A 25,896-nucleotide genomic window follows, 5' to 3' on the forward strand; every position below is an offset into this window, starting at 1 on the left:
ACGATGACTGTCGCCAGTAATGCGTTAGCATTGAATTAGTATAGCGACACAACGTATTGGCACTGTCGAAAAGATATATGTATGAGGCGTGAACTGCAGTGGGATTCCTCTTTCACTCTTCCCCAAGAACTCCCCAAGTGCCACCGCCGCATAGCCTGTGCGTGGCCTCCGTGATGCATGCCATGCCGGTGTGGGCAGATGGGGAGGAACACGTCTCGTGGCTACTGGGGCTCCTCTTCAGCGCTGCTCTCTGGACACGATGGGCAATTTAGTGACACTGCCGAGAAGCGAAGATACGAGAAGCGCGGCGGGCCCGAGAAGCGGTGGAGCGCCGGTACTTGCGTACGCTGAGAATTGCGTGATTGAAAAGCGTGCTAGTTGAAACGTGTCCATCCGAAAGCCGAAACACGAGAAAGAATACGGGACAACGGTTGGGACTTGAGACTGACTCCAACCAAATAACTGAATTTTATTAGCCCGACGTTTCGGAGCCCATTCGGCTCCTTCTTCAGGGGGGTTGTTCTTCGGGGGGTGGCGGTGTGCCGCTTTTAAAGCGTCTTTTTGAAGAAAGGAGGGGGGGAGCACGGGAGGTCGGGAGACACTTCACCGACGGAAAGGTGGGGGGGAAACAAAAGGCTTTGCATTTCCGGGTGAAGTCTAGGTGTGTCTTGAAGGTGGATATTCCTTTCACTGCTTTTATATAGTTCTTTGCAAGTTGCACTGCCTCTAGCCCGAAGTCTGCACGTAAAGACTTGAAGCTAAACATTTCGACAAAATTGCCTGTCTGGTTGGGAAATTGATTAGGACTTGAGACTGGCTCCAACCAAATAACTGAAATTTATTAGCCCGACGTTTCGAAACGTCGGGCTAATAAAATTCAGTTATTTGGTTGGAGTCAGTCTCAAGTCCTAATCAATTTCCCAACCAGACAGGCAATTCTGTCGAAATGTTTAGCTTCGGGACAACGGTTGTCCTGTATTCCTTCTCGTGGTTTCGTTCTTACGCGAGCTGCCCAAGAATGGATCGTTGAGAATTGTTCCTTCGCTTACCGCACACTCAGTGGCCCATACTCAGTGGCCAAAGTTTTCCCGATGCTTGGTTTCGTGCAATCTTTCTTCAGCAAAGCAGCCCAATGCGCTACCCACTCAACTATTCCCTACCCAGTTATGCAGGCAGGCGGGAAAACAGTTAGATGAAAACGTAGATACACACATAGATAAATATAGAGTTCCCGGAAAGCAAACGTTGATACATAGATAGATAAATACACAGTGTCCGCAAAGTGCATGAAGCACCCTCAGAATTCTAACGCACTAAAATATTCCGGCCGAACCCATCTCACGATGAATGTCGACGTCGCCGTGATAAGCATTGAAGCAATGTTGCAACACATCGCGTGGCCGAAGAGTGTATGCAGCCGGACTGCCTTCTCGCGCTTCCCACTTGCACACGCTGCCTCATCAACCAGTGCCGCCAGAGCGGGTTCGGTTCTGCTTAGCACCGGAGCAATCGCAAAGGATCTCTTTTGACATCGAAGATTGGCAAATACGCAGTCACACATGCCCTGTTACAGGTAGACGTCAATGAGGTTCACTGCAGAGCGGCACGTTTGTATTGGCACATATTCAGTGACTTAAGTTGGTGTCGAAGAGGTTCATTGAAAAGCGGCACAGACCGGGCGACACATACCCAATATGGCAAGTCACCTTCAAATAGATCCATGGAACATGGGTGCAATCCAAGTATCACATACACAACGGCTCAAGTCGGCCTTAAAGAGACTCATTGAAGACCGGCATATACCCGGCGACGCATGCCTGCAGCGAACCAAGCGTGTACGATTCTTGCTTTCGAACACCGTCTTTTGCGAAAAAATCAGAGCTGGATGCGCTACCAATAGACCATGCACTACTCATTGACCCAAGTTGGCGGGTAAACTGTTAGACACAGACAGATGGAGATACGGGCAGTCAGGTCCCGAGAAGTGCGTGAACGAGCGTAAGAATGCTATTCGCGTTTGAAAAAAAGAGTCTTGAGGCAGAAAATGTAGGCAAAGGCCAGTAATGTATAACAGTCAAACCTACAGACTGGGAATCACGTATTTCTGCCGCGCTCACCTGCGGGATTCAGTATTGGAGAAGAGCACTTCTATTAGGCGCGTCCGTCGAGTACGCCCTCCTCGTCTCGCTTCAGTATTACGTAAGGGCAAAGATATATATATATATATATATATATATATATATATATATATATATATATATAACCACCGATCTGAGAGGTCTCGGGCTACTGCGCTCCTAAAGTTTTAGAAACACGACTGCGTCTTGACGGTAGGTTGACGGTAGGTAAAGTTGATTCTAATGAATTATCCTTTCTTTGACACTCTTGTGTGGTTGCGCTGCCCCAGTGGTAGCCACAGTGGTGTCGAGTTTCATTAAACCGGATGTCTAAATTACCCTCCTACTCTATTTTCTGCGTGATAGGAACAGCAACCATTTACTTCAATATGTCCTTGACTTTCGCGTTTTTTTTCTTCAGCCTTTCAGTCAGACCACCACTATTTCAAGCTCACCAGAAAGAAATGAAGGCTGCTGTGACAGTACTCCTTATCGCACTAACAGGTACGCAATAGGAAGCTACTGAGCGACAGGTTTTTACCTGTTTCAGGCAGGCGAGTTTTACTTAGTGATTTTACAAGTGATGAGTAAAGCCGTCAGCAGAGATGTCTCGACCATAGGCAAGATGAGTACGCCGACACATGTGCGGGTGGATGGCAGGCCTGTCAGACGCAGGCCTGCCATCCAGAATTGAGGTGCGGGATGCGGGGCCTCTATGAGGCTGAGTTAACTTTCTTGTGCGATTCAAGCTTACCAGTCTGATAATAGTCATTGCTGCACCTGTCCTTCAGTAATTCGTCTTTACGGAGTCATGGACCTGGCCAAAAACGGTGGCGTCTAGCAATCAGTTGCAGCAAGTTCCCGATACATGTTCTAAATGTTCATACATCCCCTTCTGTATTTGCCTAAGGTACAAAACATGGGTATAGTAAAGCTATAATCAGCGTTTACCTTGTAAAATATTGAAAAGAATTAGGTGGGTATCGCTGTAAGCCCTTGTTATTTACGGGGCGTAATCAAGGACTTAGTGAATCACAAGTCAATACAAATTGTGTTGGGTTGAGTTGCTTCTCGCGGAATTAAACACTGAAACAAGGCACCGTGTACGCACCAGCAGTTCCAATTATGCCCTCTCGCGTAAAGTACTACGCGATGACCTTGGTGGAATAAGCCCAATCCTTAACTTGCGACATTGATCGCGTTGCAATTAAACGGTGATTCGAACAATAAAGCATATGGGCTGTCTCCCTGTTGAGCAATACCGTCGGCTGTGTTGATAGCGAGCTATTAAAAAGCGCGCCACCACAAGTAATGCGTGCATGGTTGCACTGCAATATAAATCTCTACAACAGAGTTCGTCGATCGATATAATTATAGCGGATTCGAGAAGAAAGCAACATTTAAAGAAAGTGTTGCAAATGTCACTTGGTTGATACCCTCTACGTAACTTAAATGATTTGTTTTGGGATGCTTCTGTATTTTCCCCCGTTTACGCAGGAATTCTAATTTTGGCGGAGAAGTCATGCACTGCCATTACCTGCGGAGAGCCTCCAGAAGGGTGCCCGCCCCCTTCAGCTGAGAAGAACGTCACGCTCTATTTCTACAGCTACGCGATTAATGACTGCTTCGGCGTCGACACCAGCGGCTGCGAAGGCTACGGATGGGGAACTCACTTCGATTGTTGGGCGAACTGTCGCCACATTTAGGAAGTCGCATCCTTGCTTACATCACAGTAACCTCAACGGCCGCCGAGTTGGTATGACAACCATGTGCTAATAGAAGAAATGACAGCCATACAGGTGTGGCTTAAGGCAGTCCAAAGAAGGCCACTTTATTTTTTTTCTTACTCAGCCAAAGATTATGCAGGTACAATGTGGGCCTAGAATCTTTTATTTGTTTGGGACAGAAATATTTTTGTTATGTTTAATAAATACCTTTCTTTACTTCATAGGTGACTTAGAGTGCATTACTGGTAGAAAATGCTTGTAGGCACGTTCATTAATTCAAAGAGGCTTTGCTGTAACGTATTCTAAGATGCAAGCTATCTTAATCCTTCCTGCTCCGTGAAACACAGGTAAGGGTTTACATCCCAGAGCAGACTTGTGCAACACTGAAGAGTCATAGCCTAATTTCCGGAAAATATGTTTCTTTCGAGCAGTTGCAATTAAACCGCCAAGTTCCTGTTAGGAAACCACACGCCTTTAAATGTGGCCCTTTATTCCCCGTAACATGGATATAAATTAGTGCGAACTTAAACTTTGTGTAACATTTAAATATCTAAGGACACGTGAAAGCATGCGTAAAATTATCCTGTGTGGCTATAGTTTGCTGACACATGTTAAACTTATCCCGCTCATTACGCATAACTCGCCTCCGCATTGCGCATAACGCGTTCGCACTTCTACAGAAGAGCGGTCAAACCTTGAACGTGCTTGTTGTATAACGCTTGAAAAAGAGATAAATTGTATTCAGTAGTTATTTACAAAGGTCATATTTAAGCAAGAAGACGTTGAATGTTTGCATACATTACCCTAAAATGCCTCCCCCCCCTCCGGTCTCCTCCCCTTTTCCCCCGAACATAAAATGCGTGGAGTCGCATATATCTTTCAGGATACTATGAAACATTGCGAATAAGGACCGCATAAAGCTTTCGACCACCTTACTAAAGATGTGCTTCGTGAAAGCAATCAATTGACTTGCACACATTTCAATTCACACGCACATTGGCGATAATAAACAGACATGTGGAAAGATATAATAACGACGGCATTAATTAGAGAACCCGATCGCTTCGGCGTATAGCATACTTACGTTTACTGCATGCACAGATTCACAAAGCAGCGGACTATAACTGTTGGCGCAATACTGTCAACGGCAACAGCATGGGCATGAAGAAGTCATGCCAGTATGCACACCTCGCTCAGTTGTGAGGCAAAGCTCATTTGACGAATGCGCGGGGACCCCGACAGGTACTGTGGTGGTGCAGAGTGTGCCGCTTACAAAAGCGTCTATCTATCCTACCGTGTACGCCTGAAGACGTTTGCATCTTGGCTATTCAAGGAAGAAGTGCCGATATGTAATGTTCATGTCTCTCGTACTGAGGTGCCCATGCAGCTCGCATCCTTCCAACGCCAGGTAACAGCTGACTCAGCCGGCTCTATGGCATAACATCGTTCTGATCAACCAAAACAGTAACTAGGCGCAAGGAAGTTATTTGTTTAAGAAGGTACATTTGTCTTCAAGTTCTTCGTTATAACATTGTACGCGCAACATCTCAACGGTGTGCAAAATGCTCGCCAGGCCATGTTTCTTCTTTCGTTATAAAGGTCCTTTCATCGTAAAGGGCGTTAGTCAAAACGGCGTTCCAACTGCACCAGCGAGTCAGCAGACGGGATCAAAACTTCAACATCATTCTGTGAAACTATCCGTCTTCGAAGGACTTTTGGAGGTCCGTCTAGTGAAACGCATACACTGCCCAGACATTATTTTGCGAGTCTACGCTCACGTCTTTATTCTGGTTTGGCGCAATACCCTCATGCAAAGAAGAGAGAACCTGCCAGATGACGGGCCCCAAATCATAAGAAGGGTCCTCGGACATCAATAGCACCATGTGGTGCCGATGACCCTGGATGCTTTCAACGATAGACAATCAAGCTAACGATGACGCCTAGAGTACTATCTTATAGCTTCGCGACCAAATGGTAGCCCGAAGACATCGTAAGAGGAGCTGCAGATGTGCAAATGCCGTTTTGTATATAGTCTCGCTATGCGCGTAAATGAACACGTTTGTACGCTTTCTGGAACTCAGACTTGACCGCATGTCGTGCAAAAAACACCCGTGATTATGTCGTAGTACTAGGACTGTTTGATGCCCTCTAGTGATGACGCTACGGTGTGGGGGCGGTGTGGCATGGCATCTTTCATAATTCACAGGTACTCTCTCGGGAGAGCAAGATTAGCAAGTGGTACGTACCTTGTTAGAAACATTTTATTTTCTACTCTTCTACATTACCTACAAAACCTTATTTGATATCCTGACAATTAAAGCTAAAATAATTAATAATTACTTATTTTAGTTAGATAAAAAATCAGAGACTAAACTTCAGAATAGTATTCGCCTGAGCTAGTTGGCTGCACATAGCACAATTGGTTTTCCGCAGGACTTCTGACAAGGAAACAAAGGGACACGACACACGCGTATGTTGTCCTTTTTCTGTCCGTGTCAGTACGTTTTGCTGGAAACCAATCGTGCTATAAACAAACTTACCGGCGGTTTCTCAACTGTGCTCTCAACAACATTCACTAGGTCTTCTTTGTGTGGAATGATCCGTCTATTTTTTTAATGCTGCGTGATAGATAGCTAGGACGTTTCGTATAAGAAAACGAGGGGTAAAACAATTTTTCAGGAACACTCAACGATGATTGTCAATGTAAGCGAATAACCGAATGCTTCTAGAAAGCAATTTGCGTTAATGAGTGAATTATGCTCTTCAAGGCGTTGCATGTGAAGATATTTAGCTAGCTCTTATTGCGTAAAAGCTTACAGGAGGAGGAGGAGCAGAAACAAATAAAGAGAGAAGGCATGCTTCTTAACCAGAAATGCGTATGGTTGAATACCCTGCTCTGGGGGACACGAAAGAGGGGATAGAAAGAAAATGCCTATAGGGGGCAGAGCATCTAACAAGGACATCTGTAGCTGTAGTATATGTGCTTATACGCATAAGAACCATTACTCATATGTGCCATATCGTCCTCTCCCAAAAGCGAAGTCATCTGCCGCAGCCACCACAAGAAAGAGGGCGGCGGGAGATGAGGGCTGCCCTGCTCGAGCGTTCCACGGCAGTAACTAAATCGCCCGATGGCCCATTGGTCGCGCTAGATCCTGTGTCCGGAATGGCTGTGATAGTTGGCCTTTCTGTGGTGAACGCGCTCCACAGCTCGGTTGCGTGCAAGCACGTGCCTTTTACGTCATCAATTTTTTTTACTGGGGGTGGAAGTCTTCCCGCCAACGTCCACCATTCACCAGAGAAACGGGCGAAAGAGAAAGATATTCAGTTTAAAATGTTTGTTCGTGTAAAACAGGGACTCATGCCGAAGTAGTTTCACATATTGTGATGTGCTATAGCACTGAGGCATTGCAACGCTGGAGTAACATATCGTTCCAAGGTAATGCCGTGGCCATCACTACTCTCAGACTGCTCTTCTGATATTGACTTCTGTTTTTACATTGATAAGCGGTTAATAGAGAAGTTGACTTGGATCATAGTGAGATTACACTCTATGCTGTCGATTAAAGAGCTCTCACCTTCTAGGATATTGCAAAATGATAATGAGCTTCAGAAAAATTGAAGCACCCTGTTTAGAAATCCGTAAAGCTGCATCAAAGCAGACATTAGTGTTCTGTGAGCTGTATCGGGCTAACTTCTAACGTGGCCGAATTTTTATACGAGCTTGCAGTTGGCGTAAATCCGTTGCAATACTTACTTCTCGGGGTCTTGCAGAAGTCCTACTTAAAAAATATTTGTATGTAGGACAGCAATCTATAATACGATCATGTCAACTTTCTATGTTTCATTAGGTGCTGCTGAAACAACTGCGAAACTTTAATATGTAGTGGCTAGGGTCAAGACTCGATCATTATAATTGAGTTTTATTATTTAAAAGCAGCAAACCCGATAAAATTCGCAGCACTAGATAACAACATAGTTTAACCCATTTGACATATATGGAAAACAGCTCCAGAGATAACGATTCCTCTTTAGGCGGGCCTTGTCATTAAGTATTATCTTGCATGTTAAATACTCCGATGTAGCAGTGTAGACTTAAAGTAATGGGAATCTGTATACTTCTCGTCTGCTATATAGGGTCGTTATTTGTCTTTTAAAGGATGCAAATTATCTTCCCCTACACCCTAAGAATGCCCTAGAGTGCGAAGACGATGAACTAAAATGCTCGCTAGTCGACACTTTAACACTTCCAGTGTGAAATAGAAATTTCCAATGGGGCTTAGGGCTCGTCTCTTTAACCTGGAAATGCCTAATAAACCTTCTTAAGGAATGACGAAAAATGATCAGACGTGTTAAAAAATGTTCAGATCAGTTGATTGGTTTCGAGAGAATCCGCCTTTTTTCCTTTTCCTGTGCTGCCCTCTGCCGCACGCCGCTGGAAACGTTTTGGAAGGGTGCCTGGGCTTTCGGCCGTTTATTGTTGCTCCTGTTGAGTGTGCGTCAGTTGTGCGTTTCGTGGATCGCGATTAATTATTAATGGCTTCGCCGGGGCAGCATGTCGTACCTGGAAGACATGTAGCGCTCACTTAGCTTCTACTGGTGAGCAAGTCTTAGCGAGCTGTTGTGCTAACAGCCGATAAAGGCGCGCCGAGTTCCGCCTGCCGACGCGGCTGTGTTCAAGTTCGTTGTCGCTGATTTTCGCACTTGCCATGTCGCTTCTTGGTTTGATTTTACACATTCTTGAGACATTTCGCATATTTAAGAAGTTTTAGAGCGTAGCCTTCCACGTCCGATTTACCAAAGCGGTGTATTTCTCATATGCAACCAGAGATCATTGATTATTAGCTTCAAATATTATCAAAACAGCGCTTCGCTGATATAAAATGTAGTCAAAACGCAGCAGAACAAACAAATCTGGGCACATAAGCCACGTTGTAGTACCCATATACGAGTCAGTATGAGCGGCTGAGTAACTTAACCCTTTGAGGATGCGACATAAATACCAAGAAAAAATACCGATTTTCATTCTAAATGTGCAGAACACGTCAAGAATATCCATATTCAACAAAAAGAAAAAATATCTTGCGGAATTTTTTTCAGCAATAGGGGGAAAACGCCAGGCAGGAAACATGAAATGGGCTTCGCCCCAAGCAACCTAAGACTTCGTTTTTATTTTGTGTACGGAGTTCTCATCATGTGTAAATAATAGATGTACATTTCATTTACTTTATATCGCGCTTGTGAAAACACTGCAGCTGGATATCTTGTATCGACCTGTCTCCTGTGACCTTGCTTTCAAAGGACAGTGAATAGCGTGTCAAACTTCTTCCTCGTCCGCCCTCCCAACTCTAAACCAACAAATGGCGCCGACTTCCAGCCATATAGAGTTGGCCGAAGACATTTAGCCAGATACTTCGCACTGAAAACTGAAAGTAGGCAAAGATACAAAGTCTCAGTTTCGTCCGAAAGGCGAAACATCGATTCCGACAGCAAATTAGTACACAGATGTACTAAGAATTGTAGTTTTTTTCAGCCGCATAAATTTGCAAACATTTGCTCACTAACTGATTCAAGAAGCCTGGTATGAGCGCGCACAAGCAAACATGAACACATCACACTCGATGAGCCCGGACAGTCGCTGTCCAAACGCTGGTGTGAGCAAGTGCGGAAGCAGCAGCAGCGAGCGAAGCCACCTTCGTGCAGTCAACGCAAGAGCGGCGAGAACACACCATACAGCAAGGTATGGGCCCTTTGCAGATCCCTTTCAAGATACGGCGCGCGCGGCCATGAAAACTACGCACTTGTTGGCGGAGTCGAAACCGCCCCCCTCCCCCTTCTTTCCGTGCGGGCTCACCGCTTTGCTCCAATATGGCGCGCGAGATTGAGACGCGATCGTCACTTCCTCTCGCGTCCGGCGTACTCGGCACACGTCGCCGATGGCTATCAAGACGCAGCCATGACACAGCGGAGAACACGGCCCCCTGCCTACGTTCCCCCTAGAGCCTTGCACGTGACCGACACGGCGCGCTTTCTGTCTCGTGCGCGAGATTCAGCCGTGATTGCCGGCTCACCCACGCCCGCTTTCCCTGACACATACAGCACACTGGGACGCTGGCGGCAGAAATGGGCTTGGGGTGTCCACGTAATTGCTATCACAATAAAAGAATATTTTCCTGGTGCCTTGCCTGTAGGCAACACTCGTTCATAAAGGGTTAAACAACGCCAACTCTGATCCACATACATCTATTACTGGCTATTATTCTGATTCTCGCTTTTCTTAAAATTCATCATACTTAGTTTGCGCGTGCGATAAAGTATAACGAAACAAAAAACAGAGCGTCCTTCCACTCTATGAAGAAGGATGACCGTCGAAGCTGTGTACATGGGCCCCTTAATGGCGAACTACAACTCCGCCGCGGGTCGGCCCGGTATTGCACTACCTTCGGGATCGGTCCACATATGTGGAGTGCTTAACGCCCGTTTCACCTCTTCCGCGGGTCGGCCCGGCAATACGCTACCTCCGGGATTGGCCACGTACGGGGAGGGCTTAACGACTAGTGCCACGTCCGCCGCGGGCCGGGATTGCACTATATTCGGGATCGACCCACGTTGGGGAGTGCTTAACGCCTGCTTTACCACCGCCACGGGTCGACCCGGTATTGCACTACCTAGGGGATCGGTCCACGAATGCGGAGTGCATGGCTGCTTCATTACCGCCGCGGGCATGCCCGTCATTTCACCATATTCGGGATCGGCCCATGTTGGGGAGTGCCTACCGCCTGTTTGACCTCCGCCACGGGTCGACCTGGTATTGCACTATCAACGGGATCGGTCCACAGATGGGGAGTGCTTAACGCCTGCTTCACCTCCGGCGCGGGTCGGCCCGGCATTGCACTATCTTTGGAATCGGCGCACGTATTGGGAGTACTCGACGTGGACGCCACCTCCGCCGCGGGTCGGCCTGGTATTGCACTCATCAGTATCGCCCCACGTACGAAAAATAGGTTCACGCGCGGACGCAATCCGCCATATCCCAGCCGTAGACCGCGTCGCTGTGTAACTTTGCTCGGCACAAATGCTCGCTTGATGCTGCGTAGTTCTTTCGCGAAAACGCGGATGCCAGCCCGCTGACAACGTTGGTAACTGAGCAAGGCGGTTGTTTATATATGCTGTTGTACCGAGTGCGCAGTCTCTTGTACCTCGTTTGATACAGAGGTAAACATGCACCTCTAGAATTAAATGTGTCAGCGTAACATGCACAGACCCACCAGTCTACGTAGCGAATGCGACCGGCAGCCTTCGGTGAAGGTGACGTATAAATATGTTGGCACCGGGCTGTGTCGCCGCTGGCCGCGGAATGGGCACGCGCGAGAGAAGAGTAGTCGATTTCAAAGCGCCAAGGCCAGAGCTGAACTATGAAAGCGATTTCCTTCGTCCTTACTTGCTTTTCAGTTCAGGTCCGCTGGTAGTTGGTGCACGAACTCGACGGTGCCACGCCCACGTTCGCTAACAGGATCAACATTGGCTCAGACTTCATGTGCACGTCTTGACAGGGTTCAAGCTTGTGTATTCAAACTTCTAAATGGCATTTGGACTCATTTTGAGCGCAAATTATATAAAAACGAAAGCGCTGTGGATGTCATATGCTCGGTTCGACAGCAGATTGCGTGGGGTTCCGTCGAACAATCATGGTCGGCATGCCGATTTTGTCGGCGTTGACAGGAAGCCCTTTCGCACTACGACAACTCAAGCTCGCCGGTTGTGTAGCTGTCGGCCTGGTGCATGACAACAGTCTCCGCGACACACACAGGCGTAGTGGGCCAATCCTTGACGGCAGCATCTTGTCGTTCTCGTGCCGACTACGGCACCTTATAAACGAGTGACAGCCAGGTACGCGCTGCCGCAAGCAACTGAGGGTGGACGCTGCCAGAAGACTTCTTCAGCAATGAGCTGTTGAAGTCCTGCCCAAGATTAAGGTAGGGGTTTTTCGACAAATGAACTTGCTTGCAATTAAACGTGGAAATTACGTGGTTCACGGTGTAGTACCCACGAAGCGCTGACCGCTTTCTGGTTTAAAGTGGAATAGCTTCTTACGCTACGCACGCTCTCGTCACCGCACCGACGCAGAACCACCAGTGGAGCTGCAACGCGGTACACAACACGAGTGTTTGCTGCAGTGCGCTGTGTAGAATTAGGACGACATATTTCACATTAGATGGTAATCATTAGAGAATCGAATATGATGCTGATGATATGTAGTGTTTATTGGCGCAAGGGCCAAGTGTGGCCAAAGAGCGCCAAGGCAGTGGTGATAAGTTCGCAATGTAGTGATGAGTTCTATGGGGTTAATGTAAAGTGGCTGTATAGGGGCCTTAAAAATAGTCGCTCTAGAGTGCGTAAAATATATCTGTAATAAGATTATGTCGATGACAAATGACGTGTTCTATGTGCAATAAAATCCATCGCGAAAGAGCGATGCAATACAGAAAATATATTGGATGGTGAAATTACCTGTAGCACCACTGCCTCGCCAGAGCCCTTGAAGCACAAGGGCCTAGAGGCATATGCTATATGAAACAGCTATCGCAGCGGCATCCTCTAAAAAGAGGAGACGCTACGAGTGTGTGGGGCTAATAACATGTAATACGACATCTTTCAGGAAGCCCAGGACTGCGGTGGTGTCAAACAGCGGTTCTGGGCCGAGTAACATTCTGGATGAAGGGGGATGTGCTGCCGGTATGCTAAGGGAAAATGTTTCTTTCTTTCAGATTCAGCTTTCCGACACTACAGAAGGACGTGGAGGACGGTCAGCCTCTCCCCGCATCTACCACAGGTTGAAGGCTCGTTTCCGGTGAGTAAAAAGTTATGTGTGCCAAATGTGTGTCCTATTCTTAGACGACAGAATAGGACATCTGTCCGGCGTGATTTTGTTACGGAAGGCCAGAATCCTAACAGTGGCTTTATCACGTGGAGCTTATTGTTTGTTTCTGCGTCCCATAGGCGTTGCCAGTGGTTCCGCAGTTTCCTCCGTAAGAAGGGCTTCAGATCTGTGACAGGGGCTGCGGCGGTGGAATTAACAGAATGCGATGCAACTGACGTGGCCATCTGGTCCGCCAGAACATTGCCTTCGATGCCCCTATGACCTGGCACCCAGCATATGATGACATGCAGGTTTCGTATATACGCTTTACACAGTACAGAGTAGAGTTCGTTAATTACCGGATTTTTGTGGCTACAGAAAGACATCAAGGCCTTCACAACACTAAGGGAGTCCGTATATATAACTGATTTCTGGAGTTTTGATTTATTTATATGCTTTACGACCGACAGCAGTGCGTAAGCCTCCGCCGTAAAGATACTAGTTTCCTGATGCAGTACATCGGTTTCCGAGAAGGATGGACCGACGGCTGCATAGGACACCCCGTCGTGTGACTTCGATGCGTCTGTGTAGAACTCCGTGCAGGAGTAATTGTGCTGGAGTTCCCGGAAATGCATTTGGATTTCAATCTCTGGAGCGTGTTTTGTAACTTGCATGAAGGATATATCGCATTGTATCAGCTGCCACTCCCAAGGAGGTAGCAGCTTGGCTGGATGCATTGGGCGAAGCTCAAGGATTGGGACACGCATTTCATCACTAAGCTCCCTCACACGCAGCGAGAAAGGCTGTCTTACGGAGGGACGATTATGAAAGAGTGTAGCATATGTCGTACCGTTAATGGTATTAAAACACGGATGTTGAGGATTAGAGTGGACTTTCAAAAAATATGTTTGGCTGATGTATGTTCTCTGCAGATGAAGTCACCACTCATTTGATTCTGCATATAAGCTTTCAACAGGACTTGTTCTGAAAGCTCCAGTGGCCAGTCGGATTACTAGATGGTGGACCGGATCTAGCATCTTTAGCGCGCTCGGGGCTGCAGAATGATAGATCACGGCACCGTAGTCCAACCGTGATCGGATGAGGCTCTTGTAAAGATTCATTAAGCATTGCCTATCGCTGCCCCATGTTCTGTGGGATAACACTTTAAGTAAGTTCATTGTTTTTAAGCATTTGACCTTGAGGTACTTTATGTGTGGAATAAAAGTTAATTTCGAATCAAGTATGATGCCTAAGAACTTGTGTTCTTTGTTCACAGGAATTCGCTGACCATGCATTTCGATACTGGGTTCTGCAATGAGGCCTCTCTTTCTTGTGAAAAGCACACATGAACTTTTGTTGGGGTTAACTTTAAATCCGTTTTCTTCTGCCCATTTGGACACTTTGTTCAAGCCCTGTTGAACTTGCCTTTCACATACTGTAAGGTTGAAGGATTTGAAACCTATCTGCATGTCGTCTACGTAAACAGAATTAAAAAATGGCTGGCGGTAATAAAGCACGAAGGGTGTTCATTTTCACGATGAAGAGCGTGCAGCTAAGTACACCTCCTTGAGGTACACCAGTTTCCTGTATAAAAGGTCGCGACAATACATTGCCGACTTTCACGCGGGATGTACGGTTGGACAAATAGCTCTATTAGGACGAGCATATTGCCACGGATGTCAATTCCCGACAAGTCTCTCAAGATTCCATAGCGCCACGTAGTGTCGTACGCCTTCTCCATATCGAGGAATACGGATAGGAAATGTTTATGTAGAAAGGCGTCGCGAATGTTTCCCTCAATGCGCACAAGGTGATCGGTTGTGGACCGCCCTTTTCTGAAGCCACATTGAAAGGGATCGAGGATATAGTTGAGTTCAAGGAAATGTACAAGTCTGCGGTTAACCATTTTTTCAAAAGCTTACAAAGACAATTTGTGAGAGCTATCGGACGGTAACTTGCCGCCAAGGAAGGGTCTTTACCCTGCTTAAGAACAGGGACCACAATCGCTTCTTTCCATGTGGATGGGAGGTATCCCGTATCCCAAATAGCGTTGAAAAGCGTGAGTAGTGTAAGTTTGGTGTCAGTGTGTAAGTTTCTGATCATTTCGTACATGACTCTATCAGGTCCCGGTGCAGAGCTTTTGCATGTGGTCAAGGCAACTCTCAACTCAGCAATACTGAACGGCTGGTTACAAGGTTCATTCTGGATTTTCGTATTATTGGCTTACATTCTTCTATTTGTATTTCAAAAAGGATTGCGAATAATGGTTTGAACTCGACACGCTCTCAAAGTGTTCTCCAAGTGGGTCTGCCTGAACATTCAGTGTTTCACCTTGTGTGTTCACCACAGAAAGTGAATATGTTTGTCGCCCTTTTTATCCTATTAACCCTGTTCCAGACGTTGGCCTCATCTGAATAGGAGTTGATACTAGATAAAAACTTCTGCCAACTCTCTCTTCTGGCCTGTCGGTGGGTTCGCCTGCCTTGGGATTTTACTCGTTTAAAATTGATAAGATTCTCCGCAGTGGGGGAGGCGCGTAGCAACCCCCACGCTTTGTTTTGTTTCTTACGAGCCATGCTACAATCGTCGTTCCACCACGGGACACGCCGTTTGCATGCCAATCCATTTACTTGTGATATACATTTAGTTGCGGCATCTATTACGAAGGCTGTAAAATATTCCACAGCAGCATAAATTCCTAACGCGGACATGTCATACCATGATATGCTAGTTAAGGATCGGAATTTCTCCCAATCTGCTGTGTCAATCTTCCACCTCGGAGCCTGCGGTGGATATTCGTCTTGTTTAAGTGTTCTTAATAGTATGGGGAAATGGTCGCTTCCGTAAGGATTGTTAGTAACTTCCCATTCGAGTTCAGGCAGTATGGACGGGGAAACTATGCTCAGATCAATTGAAGAAAAGGTATTGTTTGCAAGACAGTAATATGTGGGTTTCTTCTTATTCAGAAGGCACGCACTAGAAGAAAAAAGGAACTGTTCAACAAGACGACCTCGCGCATCTATACGAGAGTCGCCCTAGAGGGAGCTGTGCGCATTGAAATCGCCAAGAACAACATAAGGTTCTGCCAATTGATCTATAAAGGATTGGAATTCGTGTTCACTTGTAGTTTGGGGATACGTAAAGGGAACAAATGGGGACGAGTTTATTTAGAAGAACAGCTCGAACCACCACTGCTTCGAGGGGCGTTTGTAGCTGTAAACGCTGACAGGAGATACTTTTGTGAATTAAAATGGCAACACCACCCGATGATGCGACGGCATCATCGCGGTCTTCGCGAAACGTAACATACGTACGGAGAAAGTTTGTGTGTCTGGATTTTAAGTGTGTTTCCTGTAAACACAGCACTTTTGGATTATGTTTGTGGATGAGTTCTTGCAAATCATCAAGGTTTCTAAGGAGACCTCTGATGTTCCATTGAATAATTTGTGTATCCATATTTAATGTAAATAAGTGCTGTGTGTACGGAAAGGGAGGTGATGCCTTAGATTACAGAGCTCTTTCGAGGCCCTGTAACGGGGGTTCTGCCCTTCCTGGAGTGTTCGAGGGAGCCTCGCCGCTCCTTAGGCGCTTGGTGCGCCTTGAGGATAGGTGTAGTGTCCATTGCCTCTTGTGAGGCGCCGGACACGTGCTCTTACGAGCAGGAAGCTACCAGGGAGAGTCCCGCCTTGGAGGGCAAGACCCCTGCGCCCACCAGCCCGGAGGTCGATGGGGCTCCCTGGGGGATTTGGCTGCGCCGGCCGTTGCTAGCGCTGGGAGGGACCTGGGAGATTGAGGCAGCCTCGGCTGCGCCCACCTTCGGGGTCGATGGTCCCTTCTCCTCGGTTGACGGAGCAGCGCTAGCTGCAACCGCCGCGGGGGCAGATGGCGTAACTGCCGACTCACTGACTGTGGGTCGGACAGCCGCCGGAAGCCTTTGTGTCACTGCACCCTGGCGCGTCACATCGGCAAAGCAGGTATCGGCAAAGCAGGCATCTTGGGCAGGTATGAAACCCGCCTGCGTGCCTCTTTGAAAGTGATATTCTCTTTTACTTTTATGGTCACTATTTCTTTTTCCCAAGACGGGCAGGACCGCGACTACGCGGCATGCTCGCCATCACAGTTGACACAGTGGAGAGCGTTCTCACAAGTTTCAGTGGTGTGTTCTTTGGCACTGCATTTAGCACAAGTTTGGCGGTCGCGGCAGCTCTGCGAGCTGTGGCCGAAGCGCTGGCATTTGAAACATCGGAGTGGATTGGGCACGTATGGCCTGACACGGAGCTTTATGTACCCGGCCTCGATTGATTCGGGCAGGACACTTGAATTGAAGGTGAGAATTAGGTGTTTGGTCGCAATTTCTTTACCATCGCGCCTTATCTTTATTCTTTTGACATTAACAACATTTTGCTCATTGAAGCCCTCTAGGAGCTCTGCCTCTGTCAGCTGAAGCAGGTCATCATCTGAGACAACGCCGCGTGTAGTGTTCACAGTGCGGTGCGGAGTCACGGTCACTTAAGTCTCCAAAAGACACTAGATTGGGTAGCTTTTCGTATTGTTTCAGGTCACGGAGCTCCAAAAGGAAATCTCCACTTGCATTCCTTGATGCCTTGTAACCTGGACCAAGAGCCTCAGTTGAAGACTTCGAAACTAGAAATGGGGAGATTGTGCGTACTTATTTATCTGGCTTTTCCGGATGAATGACGTGAAATCGTGGGAAGTTTGGTCTTTGTCGTCCAAAAAACTGAAATACATCTTCGGTGCGCCCTCCTTTCTGAGGGCGATCTGGGAGGGAAGGAACTAGCCATAGAATAATGTAATTTTCGGCAATAACGCCAACCACCCACCGTGGAGCCCTACAAGGGGACGTTACAGGGACTGTAGAAACAGGTCCTGCAAACGCCAGCTGTACGTTATCACTATAACCAAATATGAGATAACCTAGGTTGGTTATTCACGCAAGGTTAACCCTTGCTGCCTGGAAAAAGTGGAAGTAAACGGAAGCTAGAAGAAGACAGGAAAGATGAAAGGTCAGAGAAAGACGAAGGCTGGAGGGAGAGAGAGAGACAGGAAAAGTCAACTACCGACTTCCCCCGGGTGGGTCAGTCCGGGGGCGCCGTCTACGTGAAGCCGAGGCCAAAGAGGTGTGTTGCCGCCGCTGGGGGGCCGTAAAGGTCCAAACACCCGGCATTGGCTCAACTCCCAGGATCCCCTTTTCCCCCGGACACGGCTAAGCCGCGCACGGCTACACGCGGGAGGGTCCAACCCTCGTGTGCTCGGGTACGTGGTGTCGCAACGCACCAAACGCCTGCTGACGCAGACGCCCCTGCGGGGAGAATCGAATAGGCATGGTCCTCATTGGGTGATTACCGGATACTATCCCACACCACAACTTTCAAGTGTCAACAAGCTGCAAGTAGGCTGAAAATTCTTCGAGGTATTTGAAATGCAAGAGATATCAGAAGATGCGTTGTCTACTCTTGAACAAAGTCCAAAATTTTATTTCTGTTGACATATAACTCCAGTGAACGCAGAAATGTTGACGACAAGAATATGTATTTTTTAAAAAAGCCAGATTGAGCAGTTATAAACAATGTTCTCCAGCCAGGGGAAAATATTGGTATGAAAAAGAATACCTCTGCCATTTTATTAAGTAGAGGGAGCATGGTACAGCGAGTACAAGTTAGAGAAGTACAGTAAGTGGATGCAAGCAGGTAAATTTATACAGGGCAGCGAACACTCGAGGTCAAAAGGAATGGCGATGAAAAAGTATGATCAAGACCTAACACGGCAGGCATGTGTGGCGGTGGTGTCAGATCAATGTGCAGTCTTGCTGAAGGTAGGTTCAGGAGCTGCTTTGTTTCGCCGTGTACAAGTGCGGAACTGTACTGCTACAATGAATAACGGCTATACAGGTTGAAGAATAAGCTTGGTGCCATGCCAGTACTAGTTTGCAAAGGGTAAGCTCAAAGTCATGGTTTTCACAAGTTAACGCGGATGTTTTATTGCCTTTAATTCACACAATATGCTGTTTGTAATGGTACGCTGATGTTCCGCATTAGCCGTGATGAATCCCTTGACAAACAAGGACTATGTGGATAAGCAAGAGATACCAGCAGACTCCGTCGACTACAAAACAATGATAATGGAAGGTCCAAACAAATATACGAGTGGACGGCCGGACACCCTTTAAGAAAGGGGAATGCCCAGTCCTAAAGTTCTGCTGAAAAGATTTGCGATCATCACTGCAGAACCGCGAACGAGCTTTCCGAAGGAAGTCACCTGATAAACGCGGCCAGCGATCAAAAATTCCATGGAAGAGAAAACGGACCCCCAGCGGAAATCATGCCATAACCACATGAAATGTGGCGAAGTCGCACGCGCGTATAACAAAAAGACAGCATACATGCAGCAACGCACACATACGCATGCTCACACGAACACATACGCGCGGGCAACTTCGCAATGCGAACCACACATCAGCGTTCCATAACGAGAGCACAGAATGTGAATTAACGTGCATGAAATCCCAGATCAACCTAACGCTAGACCCTGAGCAGTGTACTGAATATGAGCCAGCATAGTTACTTGAAATCGTTTTGGTGCACTCGTTAAACAGCCATGCACTCAATACGAGTGTATATCTGTTATGACACAGCTACCGAGCGGAAGGAACTTTTACAGGGCTGTCGTCGCCGGTCGCCGTCACGTCTCCGTAGCGTTCCAGCATCGTCTAGGCAGCACGCAGAAAGGGACATCTCCCGCAGCTCAACGTCATCGGGCGTAGCAATGTCATGAACTGTCACGAGAGCAAGGCCCGTCTCATTACGGTCAGCACTAGGCGTTATCGCCTATATACGCCGGCGGGGCAGATCTTGACGGGCGGTGGATGCAAGGGTTGCCGGCTGAAACGAAAAAACATGCGTCGTGTTAAGGACCCGTCAGCCCAATGCAACAGTACGGGTCGGGAGAACTGCTTACGTAAGGGCAGTCGACTTACCGCAGGGCACGTAGTACCGGAATCTTAATTCGCCAGGAAACCAGTAGCTGTAAGGCTGGAGCAGGAGTGCACGGACGGTCATCGGCGGTCGAAGAGGCGCTGAACGTCACCCATCTGGGAGACTGCAGAGCGCAGGAAACTCCACCGCACGTGACTGATGGCCAAGGCTGGGGAAATGAAACGACAAACAGGTGTCGTGTTAAGCAGCAGTCAGCACAATTCCGCAGTACTGTCGGCAGAACTATTTACGTACGGGCATTCGACGTACTGCAGGGCAGGTAGTGCAGGCATCTTCATTCGCCAGGAAACCAGTAGCAGCGAGGCTGGAGCGTAAGTGCACAGACAGTCAGCCGATGGACGACAGGCGCTGAACGTCGTCCGTCTGGGACACGGACGTGCGCTCTGGGCGCTGCTGGAGTGCGCCATACGCTAAGGCATAGGTTACGTACCTGAAACTAAAAGGGGGAAACATCTCGAATAATGAATAGAAACAAAAGGTAGGTACTCACCATGACAGGCATCGTCGCGCGAGCGGTGACCGATGAACTCGTCAAACATGGCCCGTGCGTCGAGCGACAAAAACACAGCGCAGCATAAAGAATAGAGAACAAAAATTATCCACATAATTTGGCCGCAACGCGCCGCGCTGCGGACCGAAGGCAACGTCCATTCTTCAGTGACGCTCTGGAATACGCCACTGGTTAACCCACACACTCGATTTCCGGATGCCATTTACTTCCGCGGTTCAACATTTCGCGCCCTTTCGCGCGCGTGGTCGCGAAATGGTGGCCGGGAAGCAATAGCACTCGGAACGGGCCGACATCCGTGTCGCAAACGAGAGAGGACCCCTGCCAGCTGTTGCCTACGCGCAGCGCCAGCTACCTTCCTAGTGTTAGCTGAGCCTGAAGCTACAATCGCCCCACCCCGTCCTCTCCGCTTCCGTCACGGCGACGACCCGATGTGGCTGCGGCCGTCCTAGGAAGCTCGTGCCGAATGAAGCACCACAGTTAACTGCACCTATTTTGCCAATATTGTCAATCAGTTTTTTCATAAAGTTAATAGCCGCGCCGCCCTCGCAAGCTATACGCACACACGCACACTCTCCCACCTCGTCGGTTAGATGCCGAAGCCACGCAGCGATGACAGTTGCTCCGTTGTCCCTCAAGGTAGCGTCACGGTCACTTGGTTGCACGAGCTTGACCTACGGTTGACAAGATGAAAAGAGCAAGTCACGGCAAGCACGGGCGTTTTGAAACGTACGTGTTCGCACGTAAATAATTCGACCACGAATACAAAGGGAGGGCGTGGGAGTTTCAGTCCCAGAAAAGGTAATTTATACACGCATATGTACATATTGCATGCGCATTACGAATATAACGCGAACTCATGTCAAAGAAGAAAAACGCATAAAAGCGTATGCTCGCAGGGCTTTATTCAATGTTACCGTGAAATGCCGCCTCCAAACGAAGTGAAAGGGCGCGCTCGGACGTTTCACGTGCCGGCGAGAACGGTGTCACCCTTTGCGCCCACTAAGGTAAGTGGACAAACAAGCGCCTCAGATACGCCGGCGACACAATCGAACGCGACAAAACAGCCTCAGCCTTTCCCGGCGATTCAACGCGCGACTTGCAAGACCGCTTGACGTGCCTCCGCCGCGAGAACATTCATGCGGCACTAATACAGCGTTGTAAACCAGAATACGGCGCAAAAATACGCAGTCGCAGCGCGGGGCATGGAAAGCTGCAGTATAGAGGTGCGTATAGCCCTATCTAGAGCGCGCCGCCCGGGTGCAAGACAGCGCTATCTAACGCTATCCGCTGGGCTCGAGCAGCACTGAGCACGCTCGAAAGAGAAAAAAGGGAGCCGGGTGCCCCGTCGCTTCAGTGTCCAGTTCCCACCTTGTGCCTTCGCGTATTCCCGCCGCCATGGCTGCGCTGAACGCCTATGTGATTTCAATACGAGACGCGGTCACCCGCCCCCACTCGCGCTTGCCTGTTACACGCGCAAGACACGGCGGCACGGTGCTGCGCTAGCCGCCGTGGCAACGTCGTCGTAAAGCCGCACAGGGATGCAGCGCGGTCACGGCGGCGACAAGCGAACGCACAAAAATTAAGGCGAGGCAAGCTGGACAACGAAGCGACGAGCGGGCACCCGGCTTCTCGCGGCGCTTGCGCAGTGGACACGCATGTCGAGCCCAGCGCTTAGCCTAAGACGAGTTGCTGCGCAGGGCACCGGAGCCGCGCATGGCCACGCCCTAAACAAGGCGGCTCGCCTCTGTACGTGACAGTGTCATAGAGACACTCTTGCAAAGAATCGGAAGACTTGGCGAGGCGCGTTGAAAGGCCAGAAACATCGAGGGGGGGGGGGGGGCGGTACATTCGTGGAAATACTCTACAAACGTATGAACGGCTAAGCATAGGATGAGGCACGTGCAGTCCTAAGGGGAAAAAAAAATATTCCGAAGAATAGCCGCGCCACCGCAAGATATATAGGGCGTTCCAGCTAGCGTTAGACAAGCTGGTACAGAAAAAAAAAAAAAACAAGAAAACGAAGAAAGCACAGTGCAAGACAGTTTTAAGGCCTGCGGGGTGCGCTTGCCGGAAACCCGACGACAGAAAGCGGCAACTTTTATAATCTTGTCTTACACAGTAAATTCTACAAGTATTTGTTTATACAGCTTGGATAACGTTAGCTACGACATACAGTATACACCGGCGCACACACATACCGGCTCACCTCGGACGTTAGTTGAACATGACGACGACAGCTACTTTGTTGTCCCTTGCAGTTCGTCCGCGGGAACACGCGCACAAAACAAAAGACCGCGGAAGACGCGACTCTAAACTTATTGGCAGCAACGGCTGAAGGCGTCGTCGGCGTCAGGCGTGGCAGCTCGTGCATGAGAACGGATGCAATGGCCGCCGCGCGTTGCATGCGTATTTCAAGAGCTCCAACGGGCCGTCCGAGAATCCCGGAGGAACAGAGAGTCCCGTAAGCGCACTTGCAGAAGTCCACGCCTTGAGTGGAGTATCCGCGACGTAAAGCTTCCATGCAAGCTTCGCCGCAGAAGTGACTGGCGGAACCCATGGCTGAAACGGAGTCGGTGAAGTGGTAGCCACCGCATCGAAAGTCCACGGTCGCTGCCGGAGCATACGTGGTGCGACGCAGAGGTTCAGCTCACGTGGGCGTTGGCGGCGTGAAACGCAGAATGACGAGCGGCACTCCAGGGGGCCGCTTCTAACAGCAAAATTTAAGCGCGATTCTGGGCTGTTGGCGCATGCGCTGCTGTGCCCAGGCGTCTTTCCTTCGTGCGTCGTACGTCATCGCTCGTCGCCGCCGAATCGCAACAGCCGTTATCGCCGAGATCAACAACTCGTTACAACCGCTGGTCTAAGAAGAAAAAGAAACGAAAAAGAAGACACAAAGAAAACTAATGAGAACGATCGTCGCCCGAATCTGGCCTTCCATAATCAGCCGGTTTAGGAATATTGTCCGCCAATATTATTGTATCAGATCATCTATCCCTCATTTACCACCCTACTAAAATCCCGACCACTAATTGTAGTATTTATAAATAAATAAATAAATAAAAAACAGTAGCGTCTACTTTGTTCAACTGCGGCTGCGTGCCGCATCGTCCATAGATGGGGGCACGCGGACGCAACTGCCGCTCCGCACGCATCACGCCGCCGTCGTGTTTGCGACGCGCAACCACAAACTGCGTGACTTGCAGTCCACGGGCGCGTATACTGCGCAAAGTGTCGGTACCCCTTTCGAGTTTCGTTATCCATTTCATTTTTCTTCGCAATGTCTCGTTAAGGACTGCTAGCTATACCAGAGTTCATCGTTCATTTGATGCGACTCCGCATTCCGATGATTTCGATTTCATATGGCGCGCGCTTACATCATGACACCGACATCCTGGATATGCTATATAGAAGCGCACTAAATCGCGGTTAACGGTAAAAAAAAATAAGACAAAGGGCTGTTCTTTGATGAGGCCGACCGTAGAGGCAAGGCGCGTGTCTCGACGACGATGGCTATGACGTTGCGAGAAACATTTACCACAATGACACGGCTGTTTGATAATGGCTGTTTCTTATGCGCCTGTTTTTCAGAACGTGCTTTGCCAGCTCGCTGCGCTTTAGCTAGCCTCTCACCCTCGGTATACGTATATCCTCGAGCTGCCCGCTGCCGCTATGGCGGTGGCATTCATCTGCCCAACACGAGGCCGCCGGTTCGGCTTCCGGCCGTGGCGGCCGCCACATTCTGAGGGAGTAAGAAAAATGCTCGTTTACTTAGATGTACAGTCCGCGTCAACCTTGTGTAGAGCGCGGGAACCGGCTAGCGATGTGTAACGCTATAGCTGCTGGGCACGTTTGGACCCAGCAGCTATTGTTAGACGTCGCTGTCTGGCTCCTGAGTGCGCCGGTGGCCTCCGTTCCCGCGCTCTATACAAGGGTGACGCTGACATTACGTGCGTCTCTTGACATGCAAAATCACTGCAGCCGTTATGAGCGGTCGCGTCCAACGTTTGTCGTGTCTGGACCAATGTCCTGGCATTTTCTATCTTGATCACGGTTATCTACAACACAGAGCGTCTCGCTTATCTTACCTTCAACGTATCATTTTGCTATTTTAGACGGGTAATTTATGTGCGTCTTGGAGGAAAATTTAAGAAAAGAGACTAAGAAGACAACGCAATAGCGAACGGCGAACGCGACATACCAAGCATACTTACCCTTGATAAGGTTCTATCCGATAGTGACATTTTAATACCATAAATGAAACAGGTGTGCTGTCCTTGCTTCTTGACCTGAACATTAACGAAAAGGTAGCCAGGTGCCGATGGAATGCTTAACGCCTTTGTTTTGAGGTGTGCCGAACGATACGCCAAGTGCTTCTGCTTTTATATGAGAAATTTCTCATGCGGAAATTTTGTTGGATTGGAAGCATGCAATCATTATTCCTAAATCAGAAGATCGCTTGTTTTTTTCTCCGACCGTGCGATATCCTTACTTTGAGTGTCATCAAAAATACAGGAACATATGTCATTTTGACTGAGCCCAGAACTTATCCCACGATGAACGTCGACGTTAACGCGATTAGCATTCAATCAATGTAGCAACGAATGGTATTGCTGAAGACACCTTTATTTAGACTCAGTAGTGGTCGTTCTGTGACTTGCATTGTTTCGGCTGTATGCGACACACACTGTCCGCGGCATCAGCCTACTTTGAAGCGACACTAGCTGGCTTTATATATAGGGTCGGCCTCGTGCAAGACAACACAGAACGAGAGCTGTATGACGACCACCCGTGCAAGCACACCAGTGTGCCTGCTGAGCTCCTGTGTGTAAGTACCATTCAGAACGGCAAAAGACAAGCCAAGACCAACGGTTTTCCGTCGCTCTCGCCTCGCGCCACATAGGGATGCGACGTCGTCCTGCTGCTGCCAAGAGCTGTTCCTTCTGCTCATAGAGTTTCATGCAATAATTACTAGAGGGAACTGCAGCTCCAGATTTCCCTCTAGTAATTATTGTAGGAAACTCTGTGCGTCTGCCGAAAAGTGGTTGCCTCGCGTGCTCCATATAATCAGTACACCGACTAAGGAGTTGAGGTGGTTCAGGCACGACGGCGAAATCTATTGCTTCGCCGATTACGTGTTCTGGCTCGGATAAAGCGGTTTGCGGATCCGAAGCGCTGAATCAATACGTCTAGCATGCCATCCCTAAAAATCTTCGTAGGAGCTCGGACAATCCTAAATACATTACTGGTGTAGTTATTCAAAATTTCCGGTAAACTCAAAACGCCATGAACTTTATATGACACGTTGCTAGGCACGTGTGTCTTTTAACCCAACTGCATACCTCTTTGAGGTCTTTGAAACCGCGCTCACCACACTGCACGTGTTGTTCCGGAGCGCTCTTGACACACCATCCTGACTCTTAGAAGAGCGACGTGCAACTCACGGTGGTCCGAAGAAAGACCAGCGATGTGTATATATATATATATATATATATAGCAAGACCACCGATGGTGTGTGCATATATATATATATATATATACATATATATATATATATATATATATATATATATATATATATATATATATATATATATATATATATATATATATATAGTGCTACGGAATAGTGTTACCAATGACGAAGAGGCGAGCAGTAAGAAGACGATGA

General features: G+C 48.3%; 1 protein-coding gene across 2 annotated transcripts in view; it reads right to left on the bottom strand.

Moving 5' to 3' along the window:
- LOC142589688 (uncharacterized) overlaps positions 1-23,056 on the bottom strand; it is a 42,310-nt gene extending 19,254 nt beyond the window's left edge. The window contains exons 1-2 of one of the 2 annotated variants that reach the window (XM_075701230.1): positions 22,435-23,056; positions 20,807-20,899 (exon numbers count right to left, since the gene is read on the bottom strand). In XM_075701230.1, the coding sequence (XP_075557345.1) occupies positions 20,807-20,899; positions 22,435-22,785 (444 nt within the window). In that variant the 5' untranslated portion in view covers positions 22,786-23,056. The remainder of the gene's footprint in view (positions 1-20,806; positions 20,900-22,434) is intronic. The other variant, XM_075701228.1, reaches the window with a different exon arrangement.
- Positions 23,057-25,896: the final 2,840 nt, after the last annotated feature.

The sequence above is a fragment of the Dermacentor variabilis genome, chromosome 8 (genome assembly GCF_050947875.1).
Source record: "Dermacentor variabilis isolate Ectoservices chromosome 8, ASM5094787v1, whole genome shotgun sequence".
Classification (NCBI taxonomy): domain Eukaryota; kingdom Metazoa; phylum Arthropoda; class Arachnida; order Ixodida; family Ixodidae; genus Dermacentor; species Dermacentor variabilis.